This window comes from Ursus maritimus, unplaced genomic scaffold (genome assembly GCF_017311325.1).
Source record: "Ursus maritimus isolate PB19 unplaced genomic scaffold, ASM1731132v1 scaffold_2, whole genome shotgun sequence".
Lineage (NCBI taxonomy): Eukaryota > Metazoa > Chordata > Mammalia > Carnivora > Ursidae > Ursus > Ursus maritimus.
In genome coordinates, this window is record NW_024424452.1 from 22,841,462 (window position 1) to 22,869,240 (window position 27,779).

At 37.0% G+C, this 27,779-nt stretch overlaps 1 protein-coding gene across 1 annotated transcript in view; it reads right to left on the reverse strand.

Moving 5' to 3' along the window:
• Nucleotides 1–27,779, reverse strand: part of LOC103668907 (ATP-binding cassette sub-family A member 3-like) — a 147,155-nt gene that overhangs the window by 12,253 nt on the left and 107,123 nt on the right. Inside the window, exons 24-28 of the mRNA XM_040636563.1 lie at nt 18,835–18,960; nt 18,414–18,608; nt 6,371–6,558; nt 5,570–5,740; nt 5,001–5,191 (exon numbers count right to left, since the gene is read on the reverse strand). Coding sequence (XP_040492497.1) covers nt 5,001–5,191; nt 5,570–5,740; nt 6,371–6,558; nt 18,414–18,608; nt 18,835–18,960 — 871 coding nt within the window. The remainder of the gene's footprint in view (nt 1–5,000; nt 5,192–5,569; nt 5,741–6,370; nt 6,559–18,413; nt 18,609–18,834; nt 18,961–27,779) is intronic.

Sequence of the window (27,779 nt, forward strand, 5' to 3'; positions counted from 1 at the left end):
GTAGGGCTGGTTTTATGGTTATGAAATTGGTCAGTGACTGGCAATTCTAGAAGGTCTTTATCTCTCTATCAAGTCTGAATGACAGCCTTGCTGGATAAAGGATCCTTGGCTGCATGTTTTTCTCTGAAAGAGCTTTAAAAATGCCCCCCCAACCCCTTCTCTCATTCCAGGTCTGTGTAGAGGGGTCTGACATAATTCTGGTACCTTTGCCTTGGTACGTGAGAAATTTCTTTGCCCTGGCTGCTTTCAATACTGTATCCTTGGATCTAATATTTGCGAATTGCACTATGACGGGACGTGGCGTAGGTTTGTCGTGGTTGAGCTTGGGAGGGGTCCTCTCTGCCTCTTGGACACGAATGTTTATTTCCCTTGCTAGATTAGGGAAGTTTTCAGCTACAATTTGTTCAAATATCTCTTCTAGACCTCTGTTTTTCTCCACCCCCTCGGGGATGCCGATGATTCTGACATTGGTAAGTTTCATTGAGTCAGTAATCTCCTGTAACCTACATTCTTGCGTGTGGATTTTTTTAAGTCCAGTTTCTATTTTTGCTTTGTCTTCTACTAACCCATCCTCCAATTCACTGATACGTTCTTCTGCCTCATTCACCCTGGCCACAAGAGCCTCTAGTTTTGACTGCATTTGGCTCATAGAATTTTTAATTTCTGCCAGATTCGCTCTCATTTCTGCCCTTAGAGATTCTATATTCTCATTAACATTTTCGTTAATACTTTTTTCAAGTCTACACATCATCTTGACCATGGTTACTCTGAATTCCATTTCTGATAATTTGGTTATATCCATATCCATTAGTTCTGTGGCAGAGGCCATAGACTCATTGTCTTTTCTTTGCTGGGGTGGATTTCTCCTTCTCGTCATTCTGATGAGGAGAGGTTGCGGGGTTGTCCAGAGCCGAAATTATTGACCGAGACCCAGGCCATGCGCCCTTGTTTTATAGGGACCTTAGGGATGTGGGCTTCTTGATTTTTCAGCCTGCCTTCTGGGGGAGGAGCTTGTCGCTCCAATACTCAGGCAACCCTGTTTGGGTAGAGTCTCCGTGTCCCCTGAGAGGGGGGGATGGGGATGGGCATACTGTGAGCTGGTATTTCCAGGCTTTTGTTCTCTGGTGGCTTTCCCTGGTGGTTTGCTGTGCCTCTTCTTAGAGTCAGTGCAGCAGTGCCAAATCTCAGCCTCTGTCTCAGAACAGAGGGATCTCGGACCGTTCTCCACTGATGTTCTGGCCACTTTAACTCTGTTTCTGTTGGTGCTACTCAACCCTGCAGCATCCCAGGATGTATGCCCCACACCTGGCGTCCCAGCCCTCACTTCCAGGGCTGGCATGTCTCTGTCCTTTGTGTTTCTAACACCGGTAGCTGCCAGCTGCCAGCCGCCCCCCCGCGCTTGGGGAGCTCCCGGTCTCAGTCTGGGTCCAGTGAGCACATCAGAGCTCTGGTTTTCAGTCTGGTCGCACGTTCCCTGCTCACGGTCTCAGTCGGCTCTCTCCCATGCAGGTGGCTACCGTTTCCTAGTGCCCGAACGCGGCAGCTCCCTCCCCCTTCTGTTTATCTTCCGATATCTGTGCGGGTTTCACAGCTCCCCGCTTTGTACCTTAATACTCAGCGCTGGAGATGTTCATTTGTAGAGATCCAGATGTATCTTCCTGCGTCTCAGGCTGATTCCGTGGATGTTCAGGCTGGTCTGGTACCTATCCAACTCGACTCAGGGGACCAGCTGAAAAAGGGGTCCCCTACTCCTCCACCATCTTAACTCCCTCCTCCTCCGATGTGAAATTTTTGTCTGTATAGTCTTCAGGGAGAGCCATCAGGAATAATATTCCCTGAATACCTATTTGTTTATAACTTTTTGAATTTTATTCTTGAAAATCATTTTGGCTCCATATGAAAACTATGGCTTACATTTTTCTTAGCATAAGATGTTTTGTCACAAAGCCCAAAATCAGTGTAATTTTCTTTCCCTTATAAATTTTCATTCTTCCCCTTGTTTTTTTTTTTTTTTAAATCTGGGATCCAAAGGTCATCCCACTTTATTATTAAAATACAGTAGTTATATTGGAATAGTCCCTGGTGTTGATGATATTGGGTCAATTTTTCAGGTTGTCCTTTCAATAAGCAGGTTTGTCTCATCTTAGGAAATTTTCTTGAATGATAGTTTTTAGAATTTATTCTTATCTATGGCTTTGCTTTTCTCCTTTTGGACTAATTTCATAGTTGTGTTGGATTGTCCTTGCCTTGCTTCTTGCTTGCTTTTTTTCGAAAGCTTTCCTGTGTTTCCATTTGATGGTTTTCTGTTTTTCTCCTTTCCAATCTCCATTTTCCTTGTGCTTTCTATATGGTTTATTTGCTCTTGATAGTTAAGTATTTCTGAAATGTTTAACTTAAAATACCCTCTCCAATGTGGTCAGCTGTTTGCATATCACCTTGTTGGCTAGCCATCTAATCTCTTTGTCCTTTAAGTGGAATTTAGGATTTTCTTAAATACCATTCATTCCCTTCTTAATTCTTTAGGCTCATGTTGAAATATTAGATAATAATTTCATCTGTTTTGTGTCCTTGTAGCTCTGCTGTTCTTTCAATGTCTGTAGGTATTTTCTTTTATCCTCTTTTACTTACGATATTTTTCTGTGGGATTCAATTATACTCTTTTCAGTCATTTATCTTTAAATGAGATTAATTTTCTTAAAGCTTTAGAAGGAGTTTCCTATATAGAAGGTGAGGTGGGACAGAATATCTTTCTTAGCTTTTGAGTCCTCTCCTGTAGGGTTCCTTCTGAGAGGCTTCTGGGATGTATCAAGTAATATGCCTCCCAGTGTAGATCTTCCTCTGGTATTTTCTCATATCTGCCTTCTGTGGGTCTCTCCCCACTCCAACCTTAAACTTGAGATTCTTTCATCCAGAGAGGACCTCTGCTTGCTCCTGGGAATCAGAGGATGGAATCATAGGATGTTTCTGACTGCCCACTTGAGGGTCCCCCTTTACATGGCAGTCTCAGCATGAGTTTCCAAACCCTGGAGAGGGTCCAGAGCTTCATTACTGACCCCAGTGTTACAATGGCATTTGTTTCCACAGTTAGCTTTTCTAATTGCTCACTGTTTCCATTCTTTTGTTTTCTTCTCTTTTTTTTTTCTTGTTTTCTGGTTAAAATTTTTTTCTCTCTTTTGAGATGTATTTGTTTTAATTTTGATCAATTTTTAGTTTCATTTTACCAGTAGTACTTTTCAGACTATATAATCTTCCATGTTGTAGAAATAGAATCATCGTTGCATTTTAAAAAAAGAACACATATCAGTTAAATTTCCTTGGGATTATGTAGAATCATTTACCCCAAATATCTGATTATTGTGGTAAATCCTCTTTAAAGTATACATTCTAGATAACTTTTGCTTGCAATATTTATATCTTCTTTTTGAAAATCAACATTTAGGTATATGTTCCAAGTCAGTTCCTTTTGATTCTGTCATATTTGAAGAGGTATTTGCTCCAGAATGATGTAAGGAAGAACGGGGCAATGAATACCTTACAGCTGAGAATGTGCTTCAAACCCACATTCTCATTAAACCTCTCATGTCCACATACTCAAGTCTTGGGTCAGTGTTTAGTATCCCTCCTTGAAGCAGAGCTAGGACAGCACACAATAAGTGAGGTTTTTTGGTTATAGCTTCTCTTTGTGGTAATTAGACACCATGTGAAATAGAAGTCTGATAGAATAAGTACTCAAAAATATGTGCTGAATGAATGCATTAAGTGAGTATTGAACTTCTTAATGGACACATCCATCTGCAGGTGTCATAGGCACATCACAATCACTATGACCAACACTGGTGTAATTATTTTCCCATACATCTGTTCTCCACATCTTCTCTTCCATTCATTTCTTATCTATCATCTGCTCTCTATTCCTACTGTGCAATCAATCATGATATTTTCCATTGCCTGGAAGATAAACTTACAACTCCTCAGCCTGACACACAATGAGAACTTCTGTGATATTTTGCTCAGCCTAACAAAGTGGAAGTAAGATGAAAAACCAGCATTATTTTTTTTTCTTTGATGTTAACCTTTATTTTTTTATTTTAATGTTTTCTTAAATTATATTATGTTAGTCACCATACAGTACATCCCTGGTTTCTGATGTAAAGTTCGATGATTCATTAGTTGTGTATGCAATACGTGCCCCCCTTACTACCCATCACCAACATTATTAAAATCTTTGCCATGCTTCTGCTTTATATTTAGGAAAGAGAGGTAAAGGACAGAAAAAAAATAGTTGCTATCTCTGGTATTATACTATGTAGGCAGAGAGGTGCTTGTTGAATTTAGCAGCAGAAGCAGAACTAGTTTTGAGAGAAGAGAAAAGCTTAGTAGTCATTGTTTGCATTTCTTTTTTTTTTTAAAGATTTTATTTATTTATTTGACAGAGACAGCCAGCGAGAGAGGGAACACAGCAGGGGGAGTGGGAGAGGAAGAAGCAGGCTCCCAGCGGAGGAGCCCGATGTGGGACTCGATCCCGGAACGCCAGGATCACGCCCTGAGCCAAAGACAGACGCCTTAACGACTGCGCCATCCAGGCGCCCCCATTGTTTGCATTTCTATACCACATCCTGGCTGAGACATCAAAAGACTAGGGATACATAGTTGGAGGGAAAAAGCCTTAAAACTTTGCATGGGTAGTATGTGAAAATAATTGAGAATTGTATTCAAAAATATGACGTTAGTGATATAATTTATATTGACAGCTCGAATCCAAAGCTGCCTTAATAAAATGATACAAGAGCTGAGTGAGAACCTTTTTGTATGTGTGGAAAACACATGCCTTATTATGCTAAGAAACTATAGTAAGAAGGATTCCCAAAAGGAATTCAGCATGGAAGATCAATGAATATCAATAAGCCACAGGAAACATTTGTTGAAGACATTAAACATATGGATGGTGAAACAAAAAAACCCAATGATCTAACACATCTGTATAAAATTACCTTATTTACCTGGGAATGTCAGTGTGATGAAATACTTGATACCATCCAGTTTATCCTCCTGCTCATCAATCTTGACCTTGACCTTCAGGATGTAAATATTGCCAAACTTGTTTTTGAGGTGTTGAGGGCTACCCAGGCACAGGAACTTTCCCTGTACCATGATGGCCAGCCTGGTACAGAAGGCATCACATTCCTCCATTCTAGCAAAACATAATAGCATAAAAAGTGCTGTTTTGGAGGACATTCTGTAGTTCAAATGGAGCCAAGATTTTGTGACTCTGTTTTCAATATGAAATGGAATTTGCTAATCATAAAGATCATAGTTGGAAAGTGAAAAATTTTCAAACAATTAGTAGTAGAGTACAAATGCCCAAACACATCTCCTGAACTTCCTGCTCTTTCCACATTCTTAATTATTTAACTCAATGAGGATTTTTGGCCATTCCATTCATTAGTATTACAGAAGAGATCACATACCTAAGCAAATTTATTGTCAATATTCCTAGCCCCAAATGATTCTCGCTTATAACCACCATAATACTTGCCAACCCTCATTCAAGCCTCCAAATGAGCCACACCTATGGGAAGTTATAATGATGGCTTTGCCACTTTCACGTGTCCATGTCACAACATCCCAGAGCAGGCGTCGGGCTACAGGGTCCATACCAGTTGATGGCTCGTCCAGCAGAACGACTGAGGTCTTTCCCATTAGGGCAATAGCAGTACTCAGCCTACGTTTGGTTCCTCCACTTTATGGTCATAGAAAGAGAGAAAATTTAGGGGAAAGGGAGGTTATTCAAATTAGTTACTTATAGGAAACAGCACAAACATATCAACAAACATGTAATATGAATTCCATAATGTTGATTAGTTGTACTTCAATAAGTTGGCAAGCCCAGTACAGGTGTATATATCAATTAATTTTCATTTGAAATGTAGATGACTGACTTTTATGTAACTGATTTTAGGTACACCATCAGTGGCATTTATTTACTTGTGCTTAGGGTACCATGATTTCCCAAGTATAAAAATCTACCATAATTCAAAGGGCCTAGATTCCTCCTTTCTTGGCAGACAAAGTACCATATGGACACTAGGAAGAATAATATAATCCCTTTTGAGATTTAGAGGCTACAGTTCAAATAGAACTAGGATTCTTAGTTTCATCTCTGCAAAGGAAAGACACGGAACTACATTTATCTGTCTTATTACTATTATCTGAAACCTAGCAACTTGTGAGACAGTTTTACAATTAGCTAATTGTGTGACAGAGGGACCTAGGTGGAGCTGTACTCATTTATTTCAAACATCAGAAACACAGGGAAGCATATCAACATTTATGGGAGCAACAAAAAGATCATCATAATGAAATGACTCACCTGTAGGTTCTGATAAGCTTGTCAGCATGGGGTTCCAGTTGCATTGAACTCAACCATTTATTCACATACAGCTGAATCTGGGGCTCAGAGACTCCCCATAATCTGGCACACATGATCATTATTTCCCGACCAGTCATGTATTCCAGCAGTGCATCAGATTGAGGACAATAGCCAACTCTTGACTTCACCTGATTACGAGAATTGCCTTAATAAGGACCCAAGTCATCTATCCTCCTGAGCATTGCTGGATTAGATAGAAGACCACAGTCCTCCAAGCTATGTCTCTAAGAGTCTTACCAAGAATTTTTCTTTTCTAAAGTTTACACAATGATGGCTGCTGGATCTATTGTAATAAGTTGGAATAACAGGTTCCTCAATTCACTTTTAATGATCATAGGAAAGAAAAAGTCAAAATAAAATCCCAGAGCCCACTGAATTTGGAGGACTATTAGAATATGAGATTCTCCCCTCATTAATAAGAAACTCTAAAGGACATGACCACCATAGAAGTTTTTTTGCACTGCACAACCTGCATAGCCATGTGTAGATCTTGTTTCACAGTGAGGCTGAAATAGAAGCAAAGCCTTCCTTACTCCCACAAACAGAAGAATGCAACGAGTGTTGTTTTGCCAATAACCAACCCCTTTATGGATTTGCATTTAGATGCACATAGACAAGAGAAAAAGATAATAACATCCTTTTATTAAAATTAATTAAAATTAAAAATAATTAAAATTATTCTAAATACTAAATACTAAATTCATATCTTTCCCTCTAAAATTTTATTAATTAACATACAGTAATCCCAGATTGTTTACACCCCTAATCTCTTGGCAAAAATAAAAACAAACCCTTTCTTCTATTCTAGGTATAAAGTTATTCTCCCATATAAGTTTTTGAAAGTAAATGAGCTGCATACAACCATAACTCAATGAACAAAGAAAAAGATACCATGAATGCCATCAGTAGAAACAACACTCACAAGAAACATATTTGAAATGACTTCAGATATTGGGATTATCAGATCAGATGTGCAAATGATTGTGCTTATTATGTTCAAATAAATTTTTTAAACTTAGAACTATGTTCATGAAAAAAAAATGAAGCTGGAGGTATCACAATTACAGATTTCAAGTTGTACTACAGACCACAATGCTTTGAAATTGGAACTCAACCACAAGGAAAAATTTGGAAGAAACTCAAACACTTGGAGACTAAGAACCATCCTGCTCAAGAATGATTCGATAAACCAGGAAATCAAAAATCAATTTAAACAATTTATGGAGACCAATGAGAATGAAAACACAGCGGTCCAAAACCTATGGGATACTGTGAAGGCAGTCCTAAGGGGAAAATACATAGCCATCCAAGCCTCACTCAAAAGAATAGAAAAATCTAAAATGTAGTTTTTATATTCTCACCTCAAGAAGCTGGAACAGCAACAGAGGAACAGGCCTAATCCATGCACTAGAAAACAGTTGATCAAGATTAGAGCAGAGATCAATGAATTAGAAACCAGGAGTACAGTAGAGCAGATCAACAGAACTAGAAGCTGGTTCTTTGAAAGAGTAAATAAAATTGACAATCCACTGGCAAGACTTATCCAAAAGAAGAGAGAAAGGACCCAAATTAATAAAATTATGAATGAAAAGGGAGAGGTCACAACCAACACCAATGAAATTGGAAGGATTGTTAGAAACTTTTATCAACAGCTTTATGCCAATAAATTAAGCAACTGGAAGAGATAGAGTCCTTCCTGGAAACCTATAAACTACCAAGACTGAAACAGGAAGAAATTGATTTTTTAAACAGGCCAATTAATTATGAAGAGATTGAAACAGTGATAAAAAACCTTCCAACAAACAAAACACGAGGACCGGATGGTTTTCCCGGGGAATTCTACCAAACATTCAAAGAAGAAATAATACCTATTCTCCTAAAGCTATTTCAAAAAATAGAAACAGAAGGAAAGCTACCAAACTCATTCTATGAGGCCAATATTACCTTGATCCCCAAACCAGGCAAAGACCCCATCAAAAAGGAGAATTACAGACTGATTTCCCTAATGAATATGGACGCCAAAATCCTCAACAAGATTCTGGCTAATAGAATCCAACAGATAAAAGGATTCTCCATCATGACCAAGTGGGATTCATCCCTGGGATGCAAGCGTGGTTCAACATTCGCAAATCGATCAGTGTGATAGATTATATCAACAAGAAAAAAGTCAAAAATCATATGATTCTCTCAATAGATGCAGAAAAAGCATTTGACGAAATACAGCATCCTTTCCTGATTAAAACCCTTCAGAGTGTAGGGATAGAGGGCATATTCCCCAATCTCATAAAAACCATCTATGAAAAGCCTACAGCAAATATCATTCTCAATGGGGAAAAGCTGGAAGCCTTTCCCTTAAGATCAGGAACACAACAAGGATGCCCACCCTCGCCATTATTATTCAAGTTGTACTACAAAGCATAGTAATCAAAACAGTATAGTACTGGTACAAAAACAGACACATAGATAAACAGAACAGGATAGAAACCCCAGAAACAAACCCATGATTATATGGTCAATTAATCTTTGACAAAAGAGCCAAGAACATGCAATGGAACAAAAACAGTCTCCAGTCTCTTCGACAAATGGTGTTGGGAAAACTGGACAGCTACATACAAAAGAATGAAACTGGCTACTTTCTTTAACCACACACAAAAAATAAACTCAAAATAGATTAAAGACCTAAATGTTAGACCTGAAACCATAAAAATCCTAGAAGAGAAAACAGGTAGTAATTTCTCTGATTTGGCCATAGAAATATTTTTCTAGATATGTTTTCTGAGACAAGGGAAATAGAAGCAAAAATAAAATATTGGGACTACATTAAAATAGAAAGCTTCTGCACAGTGAAGGAAACAATCAACAAAACTAAAAGACAACCTACTGAATGGGAGAAGATATTTGCAAATGACATACATAATAAAGGGTTAGTATCCAAAATATGTAAAGAATTTATACAATTTAACACCCAAAATCCAAATAATCTAATTTAAAAATGGGTAGAAGACATGAGCAGACATTTCTCCAAAGAAGACATCCAGATGGCCAACAGACACATGAAAAGATGCTTAACATCACTCATCATTAGGGAAATGCAAATCAAAACTATAGTGAGATATCATCACATACTTGTCAGAATGGCTAAAATCAACCACACAAGAAACAGCAGGTGTTGGTGAGGGTGTGGAAAAAGGAAAATCCTCCTGTGCTGTTGGTGAGAATGGAAACTGGTACAGCCACTGTGGAAAACAGTATAGAGTTTCCTCAAAAAATTAAAAATAGAACTACCCTATCATCCAGGGGCGCTTGGGTGGCACAGTCGTTAAGTGTCTGCCTTTGGCTCAGGGTGTGGTCCCAGCATTCTGGGATGGAGCCCCACATCAGGCTCCTCCACTGGGAGCCTGCTTCTTCCTCTCCCACTCCCCCTGCTTGTGTTCCCTCTCTTGCTGGCTGTCTCTCTCTCTCTCTGTCAAATAAATAAAGAAATAAAATCTTAAAAAAAAAAAAAACTACCCTATGATCCAGTAATTCCACTACTGGGTATTTACCCCCAAAATATAAAAACACAATTCAAATGGATAAATGCACCCCAGTATTTATTGTAGCATTATTTACAATGGCCAAATTATGGAGGCAGCACAGCTGTCCATTGACTGATGAGTGGATAAAGAAGAAGTGGTATATGCATATATATAAAATGGAATATTACTCAGCCATAAAAAAGAATAAAATCTTGCCATTTGCAACAACATGAATTCATCTAGAGAGTATAATGCTAAGTGAAATAAGTCAGAGAAAGACAAACACCATATGATTTCATTCCATATGCAGAACTTAAGAAACAAATAAACAAACAGAAGGGAAAAGAGGGAGAGAGACAAACCAGGAAATAGACTCTTAACTATAGAGAACAAATTGATGGTTATCAGAGGGGAGGTGGGTGGGGGATGGGTGAAATAGGTGATGGCGATGAAAAGCACACTTATCTTGATGAATACTGAATAATGTATGGAATTGTTGAATCATTATATTGTTCACCTGAAACTAATATTATACTGTATGGTAGCCATACTGGAATTAAAAACTTAATAAAATTTAAAAAATCTGTCCATATATACAATGGAATATTACTTAGCTATCAAAAAGAACGATTTCTCAACATTTGCTGTAACATGGATGGCATTGGAGGAGATAATGCTAAGTGAAATAAGTCAAGCAGAGAAAGACAATTATCATATGGTTTCTCTCATCTATGGAACATAAGAACTAGGAAGATCGGTAAGAGAAGAAAGGGATATAGAAAGGGGAGGTAATCAGAAGGGGGAATGAAGCATGAGAGACTATGGAGTCTGAGAAAAAAACTGAGGGCTTCGGAGCGGGGGGGTGGGGGAATGGGATAGACTGGTGATGGGTAGTAAGGAGGGCACGTATTGCATGGTGCGCTGGGTGTTATATGCAACTAATGAATCATCAAACTTTACATCAAAAAATAAATAAATTAAAAATTAAAATTAAAATTAAAAATCTTTATGAAAAAGAAAAGTATAAAGTCACTTGGATAGTTTGGGGATGAACCATATATAACATCTAAAAACTAAAAATAAATAAGTATAATAAATAAAGCCTGTTACAAACTTTGGAAATGCATTTGACAGCAATTTAATGACAATGGAAGAAATTAATTTAGCCTGGAGATTACATAATAAGAAAGCTTCTTGGATGCAGTACAAAAATTAAAAATGGGGAAGCATGAAAGCAAGAGACAGACTGGAAATATCTGGATAGCTGAAGTTGCAGAAGGAGAGAAAGAAAGAAACAGGAAAAATATTTGAAGAAATCATAAGTGAAAATGATCCAGAACCAATTAAAGATACCAAATGAGAAATTGAAGAATGTCAACACATTCCAAGCAGGACAAAATTTTAAAAGATTCATATCTAAATATTTCATATTGAAGCTTATGTAAAACAAAGGCAAAATTTAAAAGGCAGCTACAGAGAAAAGAGATTATCTATAAAGAAATATCAAACTGGGTTAATTTCTCAGAAGTAGTGATGGAAACTAGGTGATAATGAAACAACAGCTCAATTTGCTAAAGAAAAGTAATGGCAAACTTCAAATTCTATACGCAGTGAAAATATCTTTTGTCAATGACGGTAAATAAGAGGCATTTACAGGTAAAAACAAAACATGAATAAGAAAGTTTGCCCGAGGGGCGCCTGGGTGGCACAGCGGTTGGGCGTCTGCCTTCGGCTCGGGGCGTGATCCTGGCGTTACAGGATCGAGCCCCACGTCAGGCTCCTCTGCTGGGAGCCTGCTTCTTCCTCTCCCACTCCCCCCTGCTTGTGTTCCCTCTCTCGCTGGCTGTCTCTCTCTCTGTCAGGTAAATAAATAAAATCTTTAAAAAAAAAAAAAAAGAAAGTTTGCCCGTGAGTTTTAGATTGAGATTCTGCAATTGCCATTTCTATTGTGTGCTGAGGACAGGTCCTAGCCATTGCAATAAGGTAAGGAAAAAAAGCATAGGGTTGGAAAGGAAAATAAACCCTCATTATCTGCAGCAGTCATGATTTAAAAGTAAACCTTCCAGTATAATTTATAGATAAATGTTGGAATTAAGAGAATTTAGTAATTTTGTTGAATACAAGTTCAATATTTATAAATCAATTGCACTGGGTGGCTCAGTTGGTTAAGCATCAGGTTCTTGATTTCAGCTCAGGTCATGATCTCAGAGTCCTGGGATCCAGCTCCAGGTTGGGCTCTTCACTCAGTGTGGAGTCTGCTTCTCTCCCTCTCTCTTTGATCCTCCCCTTGCTCACACATGCTCTCTAAAATAAACAAATCTTTTTTAAAAAATCAGTTGTGAAAGATGGCGGAGGAGTAGGGGACTCCATTTCAACCAGTCCCCTGAATTTAGCTGGATATCTACCAAACCATTCTGAACCCACGAAATCAGCCTGAGATGTAAAAATATATATCTGGATCTCTACAAGCAGAAAAACACCACCTGTCCCAAGGTATGAAAGGTGGAGGCGTGATTCTGCAGGCAGAGGAAGATAAACAGAAGGGGGAGGGAACCTCTATAAGCTGGCCCTGGAAATTGATATAATACCTGCGTGCGAAAGTGTCCTGTGCTGGGGGACACAGAGATAACTCACAGAGCCCTAATGGCTGGCCAGGAAGGGCTTTATAATAGGATAACAGTGCTTAAACAGGATCCAGGAGCTGCAGGGGCACACGGGAACCCAGGCCGCTCACGGGACCGCTCCCAAGAGCTGGGAACACTTGTGCAAACCCAGGACTGCTTGCGCTTTTAGAAGCACAAAGGGCAGAGAGGCAGGGCTCCTGGGTTAACTGCTGAGAAGGTCCTGAGGGTGTGCATCCCCAACCCACCTCCTCTTCCACAAACCCTCAGTTTGTTTCCCAGAGTCCAGAGTCTCTCCTGGTTTCTCTCCCTCTCTGATTTCTTCCATTCAGTTTTCCCTCTCTTCCCCTGTGGTCTTCTGTGCTATTCCATATGTTCCACATATGTGTGAAACCATATGATAATTGTCATTCTCTGATTGACTTATTTCACTTAGCATAATCCCCTCCAGTTCCATCCACGTCGATGCAAATGAGGGTATTCATCCTTCTGCTGGCTGAGTAATATTCCATTGTATATTGAACCACATCTTCTTTATCCATTCATCTGGTGAGGCACATCTCAGCTCCTTCCACAGTTTGGCTATTGTGGACATTGCTGCTATGAACATTGGGGTGCATGTGCCCCTTCTTTTCACTACATCTGTATCTTTGGGGTAAATACCCAGTAGTGCAATTGCTGGGTCATAGGGTAGCTCTATTTTTAACATCCTGAGGAACCTCCATACTGTCTTCCAAAGTGGGCTGTACTAGCTTGCATTCCCACCAATAGTGTGAGAGGGTTCCCCTTTCTCCACATCCTCACCATCACTTGTTTCCTGTCTTGTTAATTTTTGCCATTCTAACTGGTGTAAGGTGGTATCTCATTGTGCTTTTGATTTGTATTTCCCTGATGGCTAGTGATGTTGAACATTTTTTCATGTGTCTTTTAGTCATTTGTACATCTTCTTTGGAGAAGTGTCTGTTCATATCTTCTGCGCATTTTTTGACTGAATTATTTGTTTTTTGGATGTTGAGTTTGAGAAGTTCTTTATAGATCTTGGATACCAGCCCTTTATCTGTAATGTCATTTTCAAATATCTTCTCCCATTCCGTGGGTTGCCTCTTAATTTTCTTGACTGTTTCCTTTGCTGTGCAGAAGCTTTTTATCTTGATGAAGCCCCAAAAGTTCATTTTTGCTTTTGTTTCCCTTGCCTTTAGAGACATGTCTTAAAATAAGTCAAGTTGCTGTGGCCAATGTTGAAGAGATTACCGCCTATGTCCTTCTCTAGGATTTTGATGGATTTTTGTCTCACATTGAGGTCTTTCATCCATTTTGAGCTTATTTTTGTGTTTGGTGTAAGAAAGTAGTCCAGTTTCATTCTTTTGCATGTAGCTGTCCAATTTTCCCAGCACCATTTATTGAAGAGACTGTCTTTTTTCCATTGGATATTTTTTTCTGCTTTGTCAAAGATTAGTTGACTATAGAATTGAGGGTCCATTTTTGGGCTCTCTATTCTGTTCCATTGGTCTGTGTGTCTGTTTGTTTTTGTGACAGTACCATGCCATCTTAGTGATCACAGCTTTGTAATATAGCATGAAGTCAGCATTGTGATGCCCCAGCTTTGGTTTTCTTTTTCATCAATCCCCTGGTGATTCGGGGTCTTTTCTGGTTACATACAAATTTTAGGATTGTTTGTTCCAGCTCTGTGAAAAATGTCAATGGTATTTTGATAGGGATTGCACTGAATGTGTAGTTTGCTCTGGGCAGCAGAGACATTTTCGCAATGTTTATTCTTCCAATCCATGAGCATGGAATGTTTTTCCATCTCTTTGTGTCTTCCTCCATTTCTTTTATAAGTGTTCTGTAGTTTCTAGAGTATAGGTCCTTTACCTCTTTGTTTAGGTTTATTCCTAGGTATCTGATGGGTTTGGGTGCAATTGTAAATGGGATCGATGCCTTCATTCCTCTTTCTTCAGTCACATTGTTAGCGTATAGAAGTGCAGCTGATTTCCGTGCACTGATTTTGTATCCTGCCACATTGCTGAATTGCTATATAAGCTCTAATAATTTGGGGGTGGAGTCTTTTGGGTTTTCCACATGGAGTATCACATCATCTGCAAAGAGTGAGAGTTTGACTTTTTCTTTGCCAATTTGGATGCCTTTTATTTCTTTTTGTTGTCTGGTTGCTGAGGCTAGGACTTCTAGTACTATGTTGAATAGCAGTGATGAGAGTGGGCATCCCTGTCATGTTCCTGACCTTAGGGAAAACCTCTGTTATTCCCCATTGAGAATGATATTCGCAATGGGCTTTTCATAGATGGATTTTATGATATCGAGGTATGTTCCCTCTATCCCTGTATTTTGAGGAGTTTTAATCAGGAAAGGATGCTGTACTGTATGGTGAGTAACATAACATAATAAAAAATTATTTAAAAAAGGGCACATGAAAACAAACAAACAAACAAAAAGGAAAGGATGCTGTATTTTGTCAAATGTTTTTTCTCCATCAATTGAGAGGATCCTATGGTTCTTGTCTCTTCTCTTGTTAATATGATCACATTGATTGATTTGTGAATGTTGAACCACCCTTGTATCACAGGAATAAACCCCACCTGGTTGTGGTGAATAATTCTTTTAATGTACCGTTGGATCCTATTGGCTAGGAGATTGTTGAGTATTTTGGCATCCATGTTCATCAGGGATATTGGTCTGTAATTCTCCTTTTTGATGGGGTCTTTCCCCGGTTTTGCGATCAGGGTAATGCTGGCCTCATAGATTGAGTTTGGAAGTTTTTCTTCCATTTCAATTTTTGAAACAACTTCGTAGAATAGGTATGATTTCTTCTTTAAATGTTTGGAAAAATTCGCCTTGAATGCCATCTGGCTCTGGACTCTTGTTTTTTGGGAGGTTTTTAATTACTGTTTCAATTTCCTTGCTGGCTATTGGTCTGTTCAGATTGTCTAGTTCTTCCTGTTTCACTCTTGGTAGTTTATAGTTTCCAGGAATGCATCCATTTCTTCCAGATTGCCTAATTTGTTGGGATATAGCTGCTGGTAATAAGTCCCAATAATTTCCTCTATTACCTTGGTATTGGTCGTGATTTCTCCTCTTTCATTCATGTCTTTCAATAGCTACTCTCAACATGAAAGGGCTGAATGCTCCCATCAAATGGCACAGGGTTTCAGACTGGATAAAAAAGCAGGACCCATCCATATGCTGGCTACAAGAGACACATTTTGAACCTCTAGACACCTCCAGATTGAAAGTGACGGGATGGAGAACAATTTATCATGCCAACGGACCTCAAAAGAAAGCTGGGGCAGCAATTCTCATATTAGACAAATTAGATTTTAAACCAAAGACTGTAGTAAGATATGTAGAGGGACACTATATCAAACTTAAAGGGTCTATCCAACAAGAAAATCTAATAATTGTAAATATCTATGCCCCCAACATGGGAACAGCCAACTACATACACCACCTCTTAACCAAAAGAAAGACTCATATTGCTAATAATACATTAATTGTAGGAGACTTCAACACTCCACTCTCAGCAATAGACAGATCATCTAAGCAGATCAACAAAGAAACAAGAGCTTTGAAGGACACGTTGGACTAAATGGACTTTGTAGATATATACAGAACATTCCATCCTAAAACAATAGAATATTCATTCTTCTCAAGTGCACACAGAACTTTCTCCAGAATAGATCACATACTGGGTCACAAATCAGGTCTCAACAGATACCAAAATATTGAAATTGTTCCCTGCATATTTTCACACCACAATGCATGGAAAATGGAACTCAACCACAAGGAAAAATTTGGGAAGAATGCAAACACTTGGAGGTTAAAAAACATCTTGCTAAAGAATGAATGGCTCAACCAGGAAATTAAAGAGAACTTAAACAGTTCATGCAAACCAATGAAAATGAAAACACATCAGTTCAGAACCTATGGGATACTGCAAAGGTGGTCCTTAGAGGGAAATACATAGCCCTCAAGCCTCTCTCAAAAAATTAGAAAAATCTGGGGCGCCTGGGTGGCTCAGTTGTTAAGCATCGGCCTTCGGCTCAGGGCATGATCCCAGGGTCCTGGGATCAAGCCCCGCATCAGGCTCCCTGCTCCGCTGGGAGCCTGCTTCTTCCTCTCCAACTCCCCCTGCTTGTGTTCCCTCTCTCGCTGGCTGTCTCTCTCTCCGTCAAATAAATAAATAAATAAAATATTTTTTTAAAATCAGAAAAATCCCAAATGCACAAGCTAACCTTACACCTAAAGGATCTGGAGAAAGAACAACAAATAAAGCCTAAACCAAGCAGGAGAAGAGAAATGATAAAGATTAGAACAGAAATCAATGAAATAGAAACTAGAACAGTAGAACAGATCAACAAAATTAGAAGCTTGTTCTTTGAAAGAATTAATAAGATTGATAAATCTCTGGCCAGACTTATCCAAAAGAAAAGAGAAAGGACCCAAATTAATAAAATCATTAGTTTTTTAAGATTCCACATATAAGTAAAATCACATGGTATTTGTCTTTCTCTGTCTGACTTACTTTACTTAGTATAATGCCATCTAGGCCCATCCATGTTGTTGCAAATGGCAAGATATCATTTTTTATTATGGCTAAATGATATTCCATTGTATATACCACATCTTCTTTATCCCTTCATCTATCAACAGACACTTAGGATGCCTCCATATCTTGGCTACTGTAAATAATTGTACAAAAAAAATAGGGGTGCATGTATCTTTATGAATTAGTGTTTTTGTTTTCTTTGGGTAAATAAGCAGCAGTGAAATTTCCAGATTGTATGGTATTTCTATTTTTAATTTTCTGAGGAACCTCCATACTGCCTGCTGGGAATTTTGGAATCTCTGATCCCAAAAACCATCTGAAAGAACCCATTCATCTCCTTTCATCATACATCACTTCTTCCTCTATTTCAATTTTTTCCCTTCTAGTATAAATGTGGTTCAAGTTGTTTAATATATAAAATGTCTCCTGTCTCATCCTCACAACTTTGGGTGAATTCTAATGTTTCCCTTTGCTTCAAAGCTAACTTTCTTTAAAGTATAACCCAAATTCTTGGCTTCACCTCTGTTACTAGAATACTGTTCATCCTAGAGCATGCAGGTTCCCACAGCCCCATCTTCCTCATGTCATGACAATGTGCCGTGAACTAAAGAGGAAAGGAATGCACCATTTAGGCTCCCATTACTACCACTCAAGTGACCATAGTACAATAGTTCTTGCTAACTGCATCAGTGAAGTTCTAGTTGTTAAATCCAATACACCATTTTCAGGCTTTACATTGCCTGAGATTTCCTGGAATCTGATGCCATTCACAATTTTCCTCTTGAATTTTTCTTTCCACTTAGCTTTCCCCAAGGTTATGCACTCTCTCCCAGTTGGCACATGCACCCAATGGCTGGCTGATTCAGGGATACAAAAGATGGCTATGTTGCCTTGATTTGGGACCATTCTGAAAGGCCATCCTGTTCCAGAGCTCTAAGGTGCATGAAGACCTCAGTTACAAGCAAACTGCATTTGTAAATGAACTGCATCTTCTGCCCAGTCTTCCTTACAGCACCTTGTCTGGCATATGTTAGATGTACTCTTGAGAGAACTTGCCTTTTACTCTAGCAGTTTCAAAGAACACAAAAGATAATCTTGTCTTGATTCTATTCTTGTTGCCTCTCTCTCTTCCAAAATTTAATTCTCTCTCCAGAATCTACTGAGTCAACAGTATCAATATCAATGTCTACCATGTTTGCCATCTATTTTCTTCAGTGCCTGCCTATTACCTGTACCCCCAAGGTATCAAGCTTCTCATATCTTAGATTGTAATAGTGTCTTACCTTTTGAAGACTTTTAGTGATGCTAACATGCTCAATGAACACATCCCCAGAGGTAACAGTCTCTTCACCCGTCAAAATTTTGAAGGTAGTAGTTTTTCCAGCTCCATTGAATCCAAGCAATCCAAAGCACTCTCCCCTTTGGATTGTAACAGAGATATTTTTCACAGCCAGAATGACTGGATACTTAAAATATATCTAAAAAAATCCAGAAAATACAATGTAGTAAAGAGTATTTGAAGATCAAATAAATAAATACCTCAGACCCCTATGGACCACGACTTCAGACAGTTTCACAAGAACTCTGCTATTACACTGGAAAAATACACATAGATTCTGAAGAACCACAGTGTGCCCTGGACACCAATGACATACTCTTGGGGATAAGTGAAGCCAGCCTATATTGGCCAGTGAATGATGTTACCTTTGTGAGTTCCTTAATAAGCACTGTGGAATCTAGGAACTCCTGAGGCTGCCCCAGGATTCTCTGTCTTTCATTTTGTACATCCTCATCATCAGATTCTCCAGATAGTTCCTTGGACACTTTTTCCTACATTTTCAAAACAAGAATTATAAAAGTGAATGCTCTTTAGGTGTCTAGTCTACAGTGGGTGGTTTCATGAAAGCTAAGCTAGGGGATAATCTCAAAGACATTAAAATATAAGATTTTAGTCATTCCATAAAGTATCTGAATATTACTCAGCATCATGTACAACTTGACTAAGTTTTGAATAATAAATAGTTCATCAGAAGAATGATGGTGGAGACCAGAGGAGAAGAAAAAGTCATTCAACATAGTAGAAAGAGTGTGAATTAACATGCTACAATGTGTACTTTAAATCTTTAGAATTTTAAGAATTTTAAATCTTTATTTTTTAAGTTTTTATTTAAATTCCAGTTAGTTATGTACAGTGTAATATTAGTTGTAGGTGTACAAGATAGTGATTCAGTATTTCCATTCAACACCTGGTGCTCATCACAAGTGTACTCCTTAATCCCTACCACCTATTTCACCCACCCCCTCACCCACCTCCCCTCTGATAACCATCAGTTTGTTCTCTATAGTTCAGAGTCTTTTTCTTGGTTTGCGTCTTTCTCTCTTTTCTTCTCTCTGTTCATTCATTTTCTTTTTTAAATTCCACATATGAGTGAAATCATGCTATTTGTTTAAAAGAATATAAAGCATTCAGGGAAATGGCTTTTATCACTTGGATCTTTAAGAAGGAAATCATCCCAAGATGGTAGGGAAACTCTAAAAAACAGTCATGAATACATAATAATAACTTTTTTCGTCAATCAATCAGGAATAGAAGCCAAGAAAATCAGCAAGGTTTAACAAGATTTTTCCTAAGAAACTCATTGGCATATATTTTCAAGATAAATATTACAAGATAAATGCTCTTTATTACTCCTGACTAGACCAAATAACTTTAGAAAACTGATTTCAAGATGGTAGAACAGAAAATAGGCATAATTTTAAAGATTGTTTTTTTTTTAATTTTTTTTTTTAAGATTTTATTTATTTGACAGAGATAGAGACAGCCAGTGAGAGAGGGAACACAAGCAGGGGGAGTGGGAGAGGAAGAAGCAGGCTCATAGCAGAAGAGCCTGATGTGGGGCTCGATCCCAGATCGCCGGGATCACGCCCTGAGCCGAAGGCAGACGCTTAACCACTGTGCCACCCAGGTGCCCCTTAAAGATTGTTTTGTCCAATCAGTTCAGAACAGATTGATTTTTATTTCCTCAAATTAAAAAATTAGGATTACATAGTGTTGTCTTTTTTCCAGAATTGGATACCTCAGGAAAAACTACAGCTGCAACTGAGATCAATCAAGTGTGACTTATTATAATTACAGTATGTTAAACACTGAAAGGCTAAAGAATACTTTCTTTTATAAAAGAAACTGTCTTTATTTGAAATAGTATAGGGAAATTAAAGCTTAAGATCCTCTCAAAACAATGGAAGTTTTTGTGTAAAGCAATAAAGAAATGACCGGTAGCTTCATTAGAAATATAAATTAACTATAGGCTACCTACTTTACTAGAAAGAACCAGGGAAAGAGACAGCTATGAAGAGCTCTACTGGAGTGAAACTCATCTTTAACACTGATCTCAAACTACTTCTGCAAAGAGGCTCAAATTTAATGGTTCCCTCAATGGAGCAATTTATGTATTATGGCATTGATGAAAGAAATACAAAAATCAGCTAGCAGTTAGTGAAGCTTAACTTGGGTGTGGACATGGAAAGAGACAAAGAGAGACCTTCAAACCACTGTCATTCCAGGGTTACTACCCCCATGCCCAGGTCTGCATCTTCTGAAGAACAATACCAGAGGCTTCACACTACAAGGAAAATAGACTTCACAGAAACATCCCAGCCAGTTACTTAAACAAACTAGCAAACAACAAAAATTTCCTGGGAAAGGACAATACTCACAGAACCAATACATATTTAAAATATCCAGAGTTCAGAAAAAAAATTGTTATAAAAGAAACAAGAAACTGTGTCCCACACACAGGAAAAAAAGTAAGCAAGAGTAACTGCCTGTGCCGGTCATTAAATGACCGGATGTCTGATATAATAGACAAAGACCTCAAAGTAGTCATTATAACTATTTTCAAAATAAAGGAAATCATGCTTGAAGGAGTAAAGGGAGGTATGATGACAATGTTGTATCAAATAAGGATTACCAGTAACAAGATAGAAATTATAAAAGAAAGGATCCAACAGAAGTTCTGGAGTTGAAAAGTATAATAACTAAAATGAAAAAATCACTAGAAGGGTTCAATAACAAGCTTGAACTGGCAGAAAAAAAGAATTAGAAAACTTAAATAGATACAAAGGGAGTGTGAAACCTGAAGAATGGAGAGAAAAACAATCAAGAAAAATGAACAAAGCTTCAGAGAAATGTGGGATACCATTTAGTGCATCAATGTATGCATAATGGGAATGTCAAATGGAAAAAAGAGAAGTAAGCAGAAAAATACTTAAAGAAATGGCTGGAACTTCCCAGGTTTCATGAAAAACATTAATATACACATCCATAGCTTAGTGAATACCAAGTATGATAAACACAAATAGATCTGTACAGACAGAAAAAATGCTGAATGCCAAAGGCAGGGAGAAAATCTTGAAATCAATGAGAGATAAACACTTATCACTTATATTTCCAATAAGAGTAACACCTGACTTTTTACAAAAAACAATGGAGAGTGATATCAGCGCGCTGGTGGATTAGGAGACCCCAGTGCTTACTGTCCCCCCCCCCCCCATCAATGATTTAACAAATATCCACAGAGAAAATAACCCTGGAGACCTCTGGAGTACAGTTAAAGAGGATGCAGCAACCTGGTGGAGTAGAAAATCCAGGGATGCCCATATAGAAAAGTAGAAGATGCATTTTACCCACATCAACCCATTCCTCAACTTAGCACAGCTTGGTACCAAAAAGAATCTCTTTGTTCACAATTTCTCTTCTTGAGAGAAAAGTAGAGCACGAAGATCCCAGCAGCCATTGTCATTAAGGACAAGAGCATCCCGCACTGTTGCTAGAGACACTAAAGCCTTTGCTGCCAAAGACCCTTGCAATCTTCAGTAATGCTAAACTCAGCTAATGGAACAGACCAGAGTTTATTCCACTGTTCACCCCAACACCCTGAGCCAGAGATGTTGTTGTACCCCACTGAAACCAGAGCCAGAGATGCACTCCACCCCGCCCCCAGTGCCCTCACACCCATATGTAGGTAAAGGTCTTTCCCCACCTAAGCCAGTCTATACAGTCTGGAAGAGGCGGCTGTTCCTACAAATGCACAGACATATATACAGGGCTACAAGGAACACACAAAAAATCAAGGAACACCAAAAAAAATTTGAATACAAAACATGACACCACTAGAGGAACACAATGAATTTCATATAACTTATCCCAAAGAAATGTAGATTTTAAAATTACCTGACAAAATAATTCAAAATAATTGTTATAAAGAAGTTCAGTGAGCTATAAGAGAACACAAACAGACAATTTAATGAAATTAGGAAGACAACATATGAACAAAAGAGAAGCTCAAAAGGAGATAAAATCATAAGAAAGAGAACTAATGAATTCAGTAAAGTTGCAGTTTACAAAATCAATGTACAAAAATCTGTTGCATTTCTGTGCACTAATAATGACCCATCAGAAAGAGAAATTAAGAAAACAATCCCATTTACAGCTGCATTATAAAGAATAAAATACCTAGGAATAAATATAACCATGGAAGTGAAATTCTTGTACACTGAGAAGTATAAGACAATGAAAGAAATTAAAAAAGACACAAAGGAAAAGATATTCTGTGCAAATGGATGGAAGAGTTTATATTATTACAACCAAGAGATTCAGCTAATCAATTAGTAGTGGAGATGCAAATGAATCATAAAAATACTGCTAATCCAAAAGAAGACATGAAAAGAGAAAAAATAAAGTATAGATGCGAAAGAAAATAAAAAGCAAGATCATAAATTTAAACCCAACCATATAAATAATTACATTAGGAATAGTCTCAATTCTATTAATATGTAGAGATTGTCAGATTGAATAAAAAGCAAAATAAACTATGCTATCTATAAGAAACTCACTTCAAAAATAATATACACAGGTTAAATGTCAAATGATAAAAAAGATATACCATAAAAAATGTATACATGAAAAGATTGGCAGAGTAACATCAGACAGAGTATATTATAAAACAAGGAATATCACCAGAGATTTTTTAAAGAGCAATTACATATATGACAAGGGTTAAATTCATCAAGAGGATATAAAAATCCTAAGTGCATGTGCACCTAATATTTTAGACTCTAAATAGTTAAGGCCAAAACCAAAAAATAAAAGTAAATAAATAAATAAGGAGGAGAAATAGGCAAATCCACTGACATGCTAAGAGTCTTTAACACTAATCTCTTGACAATAGGTACAACAGATTGATGGAAAAAACAGTAAGAATATAGAAAAATTGAACAACATTATTAAACAACTTTACCTAGTTAACTGTTAAGGAACACTGCATCCAAAAAGAGCAGAATATGCCTTCTTTCAAATACAGAAGGGACATTCATCAAGATAGGGCATATTTTGGGCCATGAAATTTATGAATAAAGAAGAATATGTAGTACAGCAATAATAAAAAAATTAGAAAAAAATTAGAAATCAACAGAACTATATAAAATTTTGAAATATTTGGAAATTAAACAACACTCTTTACAAATAACTCATGCATCAAAAAAGGAATCACAAAAGACATTAGAATATGTCTTGAAGAGAATGAAATGAAAACATGATATTTCAAAATTTATGAGATGTACCAAAAGCAGTGTTTAGAGAGATTTTTATATCATTAAATATTTATATTAAAAAGAATGAAGTTTTCAAAAAAGAATAAAGTATCAGTGGTCCAAACTTCTACCAGAAGAAACTAGAAATAAAAGTCAAATAATACAAGTAAATCCCTAATAAGCAGAAAGATATAATAATGACAAGAGTGAACTCAGTGATATTGGAAATAGAAATAATAGAAGAAAAAAATCAATGAAACCAAAAGTGGGTTATTTAAAATATCCACAAAATTCAATAACCTTTAGTTTAATTGACCAATAAAAAAATAAACAAATTACCAATATGAAGAAAGAATAATGGGACATTACCATAGATACTCTGAACCTCAGAAGAATACTAAGGGAGTAAACCTAAGAGCTTCTTGCAAAGGAAAATTTCTGACATGATGAAAATATTCTATATTTCGAGTATGATGAGATTGTAATGGTTTCACACCTATAAATATTTGTAAAAATTCAAACATGGTAAAACTTAGATGATTAACTTTGAAATTAAAGAAATCATGTCCTAAGAAAAAGAATACTGAAATACACAATATGATATATGTTGGTGAAGTTATAAAAACTTATGGGCAAAGGAGAAAAAAAACCCCAACATATTGCCATATAGACAAGGAAAAAAAATAAGTTGTGAAGAAATGAGGAGTTGGGAGGTTGCTGAGACTCTGACAGTCTGTGTAGACCACCCCAAGCTAGGATTCATCTTTACCACATTTAATTTTATTAAAATAAAAATAAAAATAAAGATTTAACTTTCAAAGTTAAAAATTCTCCATTTTAAAATATGACTGGAATTATTCCTTTGTTTTCACCAACTCATAAAGAGTGCCAAATGCTAACACAAGGATAGGGTATGGGTCAAAATATAATCTTTTTAAAAAAAGATTTTATTTATTTATTTTAGAGAGAGAGAGCGAATAGGGGGAGGAGCAAAGAGAGAGGGACAAGCAGACTCCGCACTGAGTGCAGAGCCCAATGAGGGGCTCAATCCCATGACACTGAGACCATGACCTGAGCCAAAATCAAGAGTTGGATGCTTAACTGACTGAACCCCCCAGGCACCCCTAAAATATAATCTTTATTGGTAAACAGAAATTGGAAAAAACACCCCTGCTATTTAACAGCTATTTAACAGCAACTCTAATTATATGAATGTTATATAAATGTTATAAGAATTGACTCATGGGAGATCTGTACTCTGAAAACTATAAGACATTGATGAAAAATTAAAGATGACACAAAAATGGAAAGACATTCCATGCTCATTAATTGGAAGAACAAATAATTGTTTAACTGTCTATTGTACCCAAAGCAATCTACACATTTAATGCAATCCCTATCAATTACCAACAGAACTAGAAAAAATAATCCCAATATTTTACGGAACCATAAAGATCCTGAGTAGTCAAAACAATCTTGAAAATGAAATGAAACAAGACTGGAGATCACAATTCCAGACTTTAAGTTATATTACAAAGCTGTGCTAATCAAAACAATATGGTACTGGAACAAAAACAGACACATAGATCAATAGAACAGAAGAGAAAACCCAGAAATAAAGCCACAGTTATATGGTCAACGAATCTTCAACAAAGGAGGAAAGAATATACAATGGGAAAAAGTCTCTTCAACAAATGGTGTAGGGAAAACTGCAGAGCAACATGAAAAAGAATGAAACTGGACCACTTTCTTATACCATACACAAAAATAAATATAAAATGGATTACAGATTTAAATGTGAGACCTGAAACCATAAAATTCCTAGAAGAGAGCACAGGCAGTAATTTCTTTGACATTGGCCACAGCAAGATTTTTCTAGATATGTCTCCTGAGACAAGGGAAATAAAAGTAAAAATATTTAACTCTTGGGACTAAATAAAAATAAAAAGCTTTTGTGCAGTGAAGGAAACAATCAACAAAGCTAAAAGGCAACCTATGAAATGGGAGAAGATATTTGCAAATGACATATTCAATAAAGGGTTAGTATCCAAAATATATAAAGAACTTATACAACTCAACACCCAAAAACAAATAATCCAATTACAAAATGAGCAGAAGACATGAACAGACATTTTTTTGAAAGAAGACAGTCAGATGGCCAACAGACACATGAAAAGATGCCAATGTCATTCATCATCAGGAAAATGCAAATCAAAAGAAGAGAAGGAGAGAAAAAGAGATTCCCAGATACACAAAAAAACTAAAGGAGTTCATGACTGCTAAACCAACCCTGCAAGAAATATTAAAGGGGACTTTAAAGAGTGGAAAGGAAAGACAGAAAATGACAATATGAAGGTAGGAAACACAAAAGCAGTAAAAATGAGTATTTCTGTAAAAATTCAGTCAAAGAATTCATGAAATAAAAGGAAATGAAATATGACACCACATACATAAAATGTAGGGAGGAAAGGGGAAAAGAATGGGTTCAAACTTAAACAACCATAAACTCAATAGACTGCTATATGCAGAAGAGGATATATAAAAGCCTAACAGTAACCACAAATCAAAAACCACAAATAAACATGTGAAGAATGACAAGTTGGGAGTTTGTGATTATTCTTTTCAAGTGCACACAGAATAGATTACATATTAGCCTACACAACAAGTCTCAACAAATCCAAGGAGATAAATGTCATTCCATGCATCTTTTCTGATCACAATGGTATGAAATTAGAAGTGAGCCAAGAGAAAATCTCCAAAGAGCACAAATATATGGAGATTAAGTAACATGCTACTAAGCAATGAATGGGTCAACCAGGAAATAAAAGAAGAAACAAAACAAAACAAAAAAACATGGAACAAATGAAAATGAAAACATACTGGTCCAAAATCTCTGGACTGCAGCAAAAGTGGTTCTAAGAGGGAAGTTTATAGCAAAACAGGCATACCTCAAGAAGCAAGAAAAATTTCAAATAAACACCTAAGCTTACACCTAGAGAAACTAGAAAAAGAACGCCAAATGAAGCCTAAGATGGCAGAAGGAAGGAAATAATAAAGATTAGAGCAGAAATAAATGATATAGAAACTAAAAAAACACAATAGAACACATCAATGAAACCAGAACCTGTTTTCTTGAAAAAAAAAAACAATAAAATTGATAAACCTCTAGTCAGACTTATCAAGAAAAAAAAAAGGACTCAAATAAATAAAATCACAAATGCCAGAGTAGAAATAACAACCAATACGACAGAAACACAAACAATCATAAGAGAATATTATGAAAAACTGTATGCCAACACTGGTAACCTAGAAGAAATAGGTAAATTCCTAGAAACATACAAACTACCAAAACTGAAACAAGAAGAAATAGAAAACTTGAACAGACTGATAGGCAGCAATGAAATTGGAGTCAGTAATCACAAACTCCCAACAAACAAAAGTCCAGGATCAGATGGCTTCACAGGCAAATGCTACCAAACATTTAAAGAAGAGTTAATCCCTATTCTCCTCAAACTTTTCCAAAAAATAGAAAAGGAAGGAGAAGTTCCAAATTCATTATACGAGACAAGCATTATCCTGATACCAAAACCAGATAACGATGCCACTAAAATGACAACTACAGGCAAGGATGTCCACTATCACCACTTGTATTCAACATAGTACTGGAAGTCCTAGCTATACAAAAATCAATAAAAGGCATTCAAATTGGTTAGGAAGAAGAAAAACGTCCACTATTTGCGGATGACATGATACTATATAGAAAACCCAAATGACCACCAAAAAACTGCTAGAACTGATACACAAATTCAGTAAAGCTGCAGGATACAAGATCAACCCACAGTTATATGGTCAATTAGTCTTTGACAAAGCAGGAAAGATTATCCAATGGGAAAAGGACAGTCTCTTCAACAAATGGTGTTGGGAAAACTGGACAGCAACATGCAAAAGGAAGAAGCTGGGCCACTTTCTTTCACTGTACACACAAAATAAATTTGAAATGGATTAAAGACCTAAATGTGAGACCTGAAACCATGGAAATTCTAGAAGAGAACACAGTC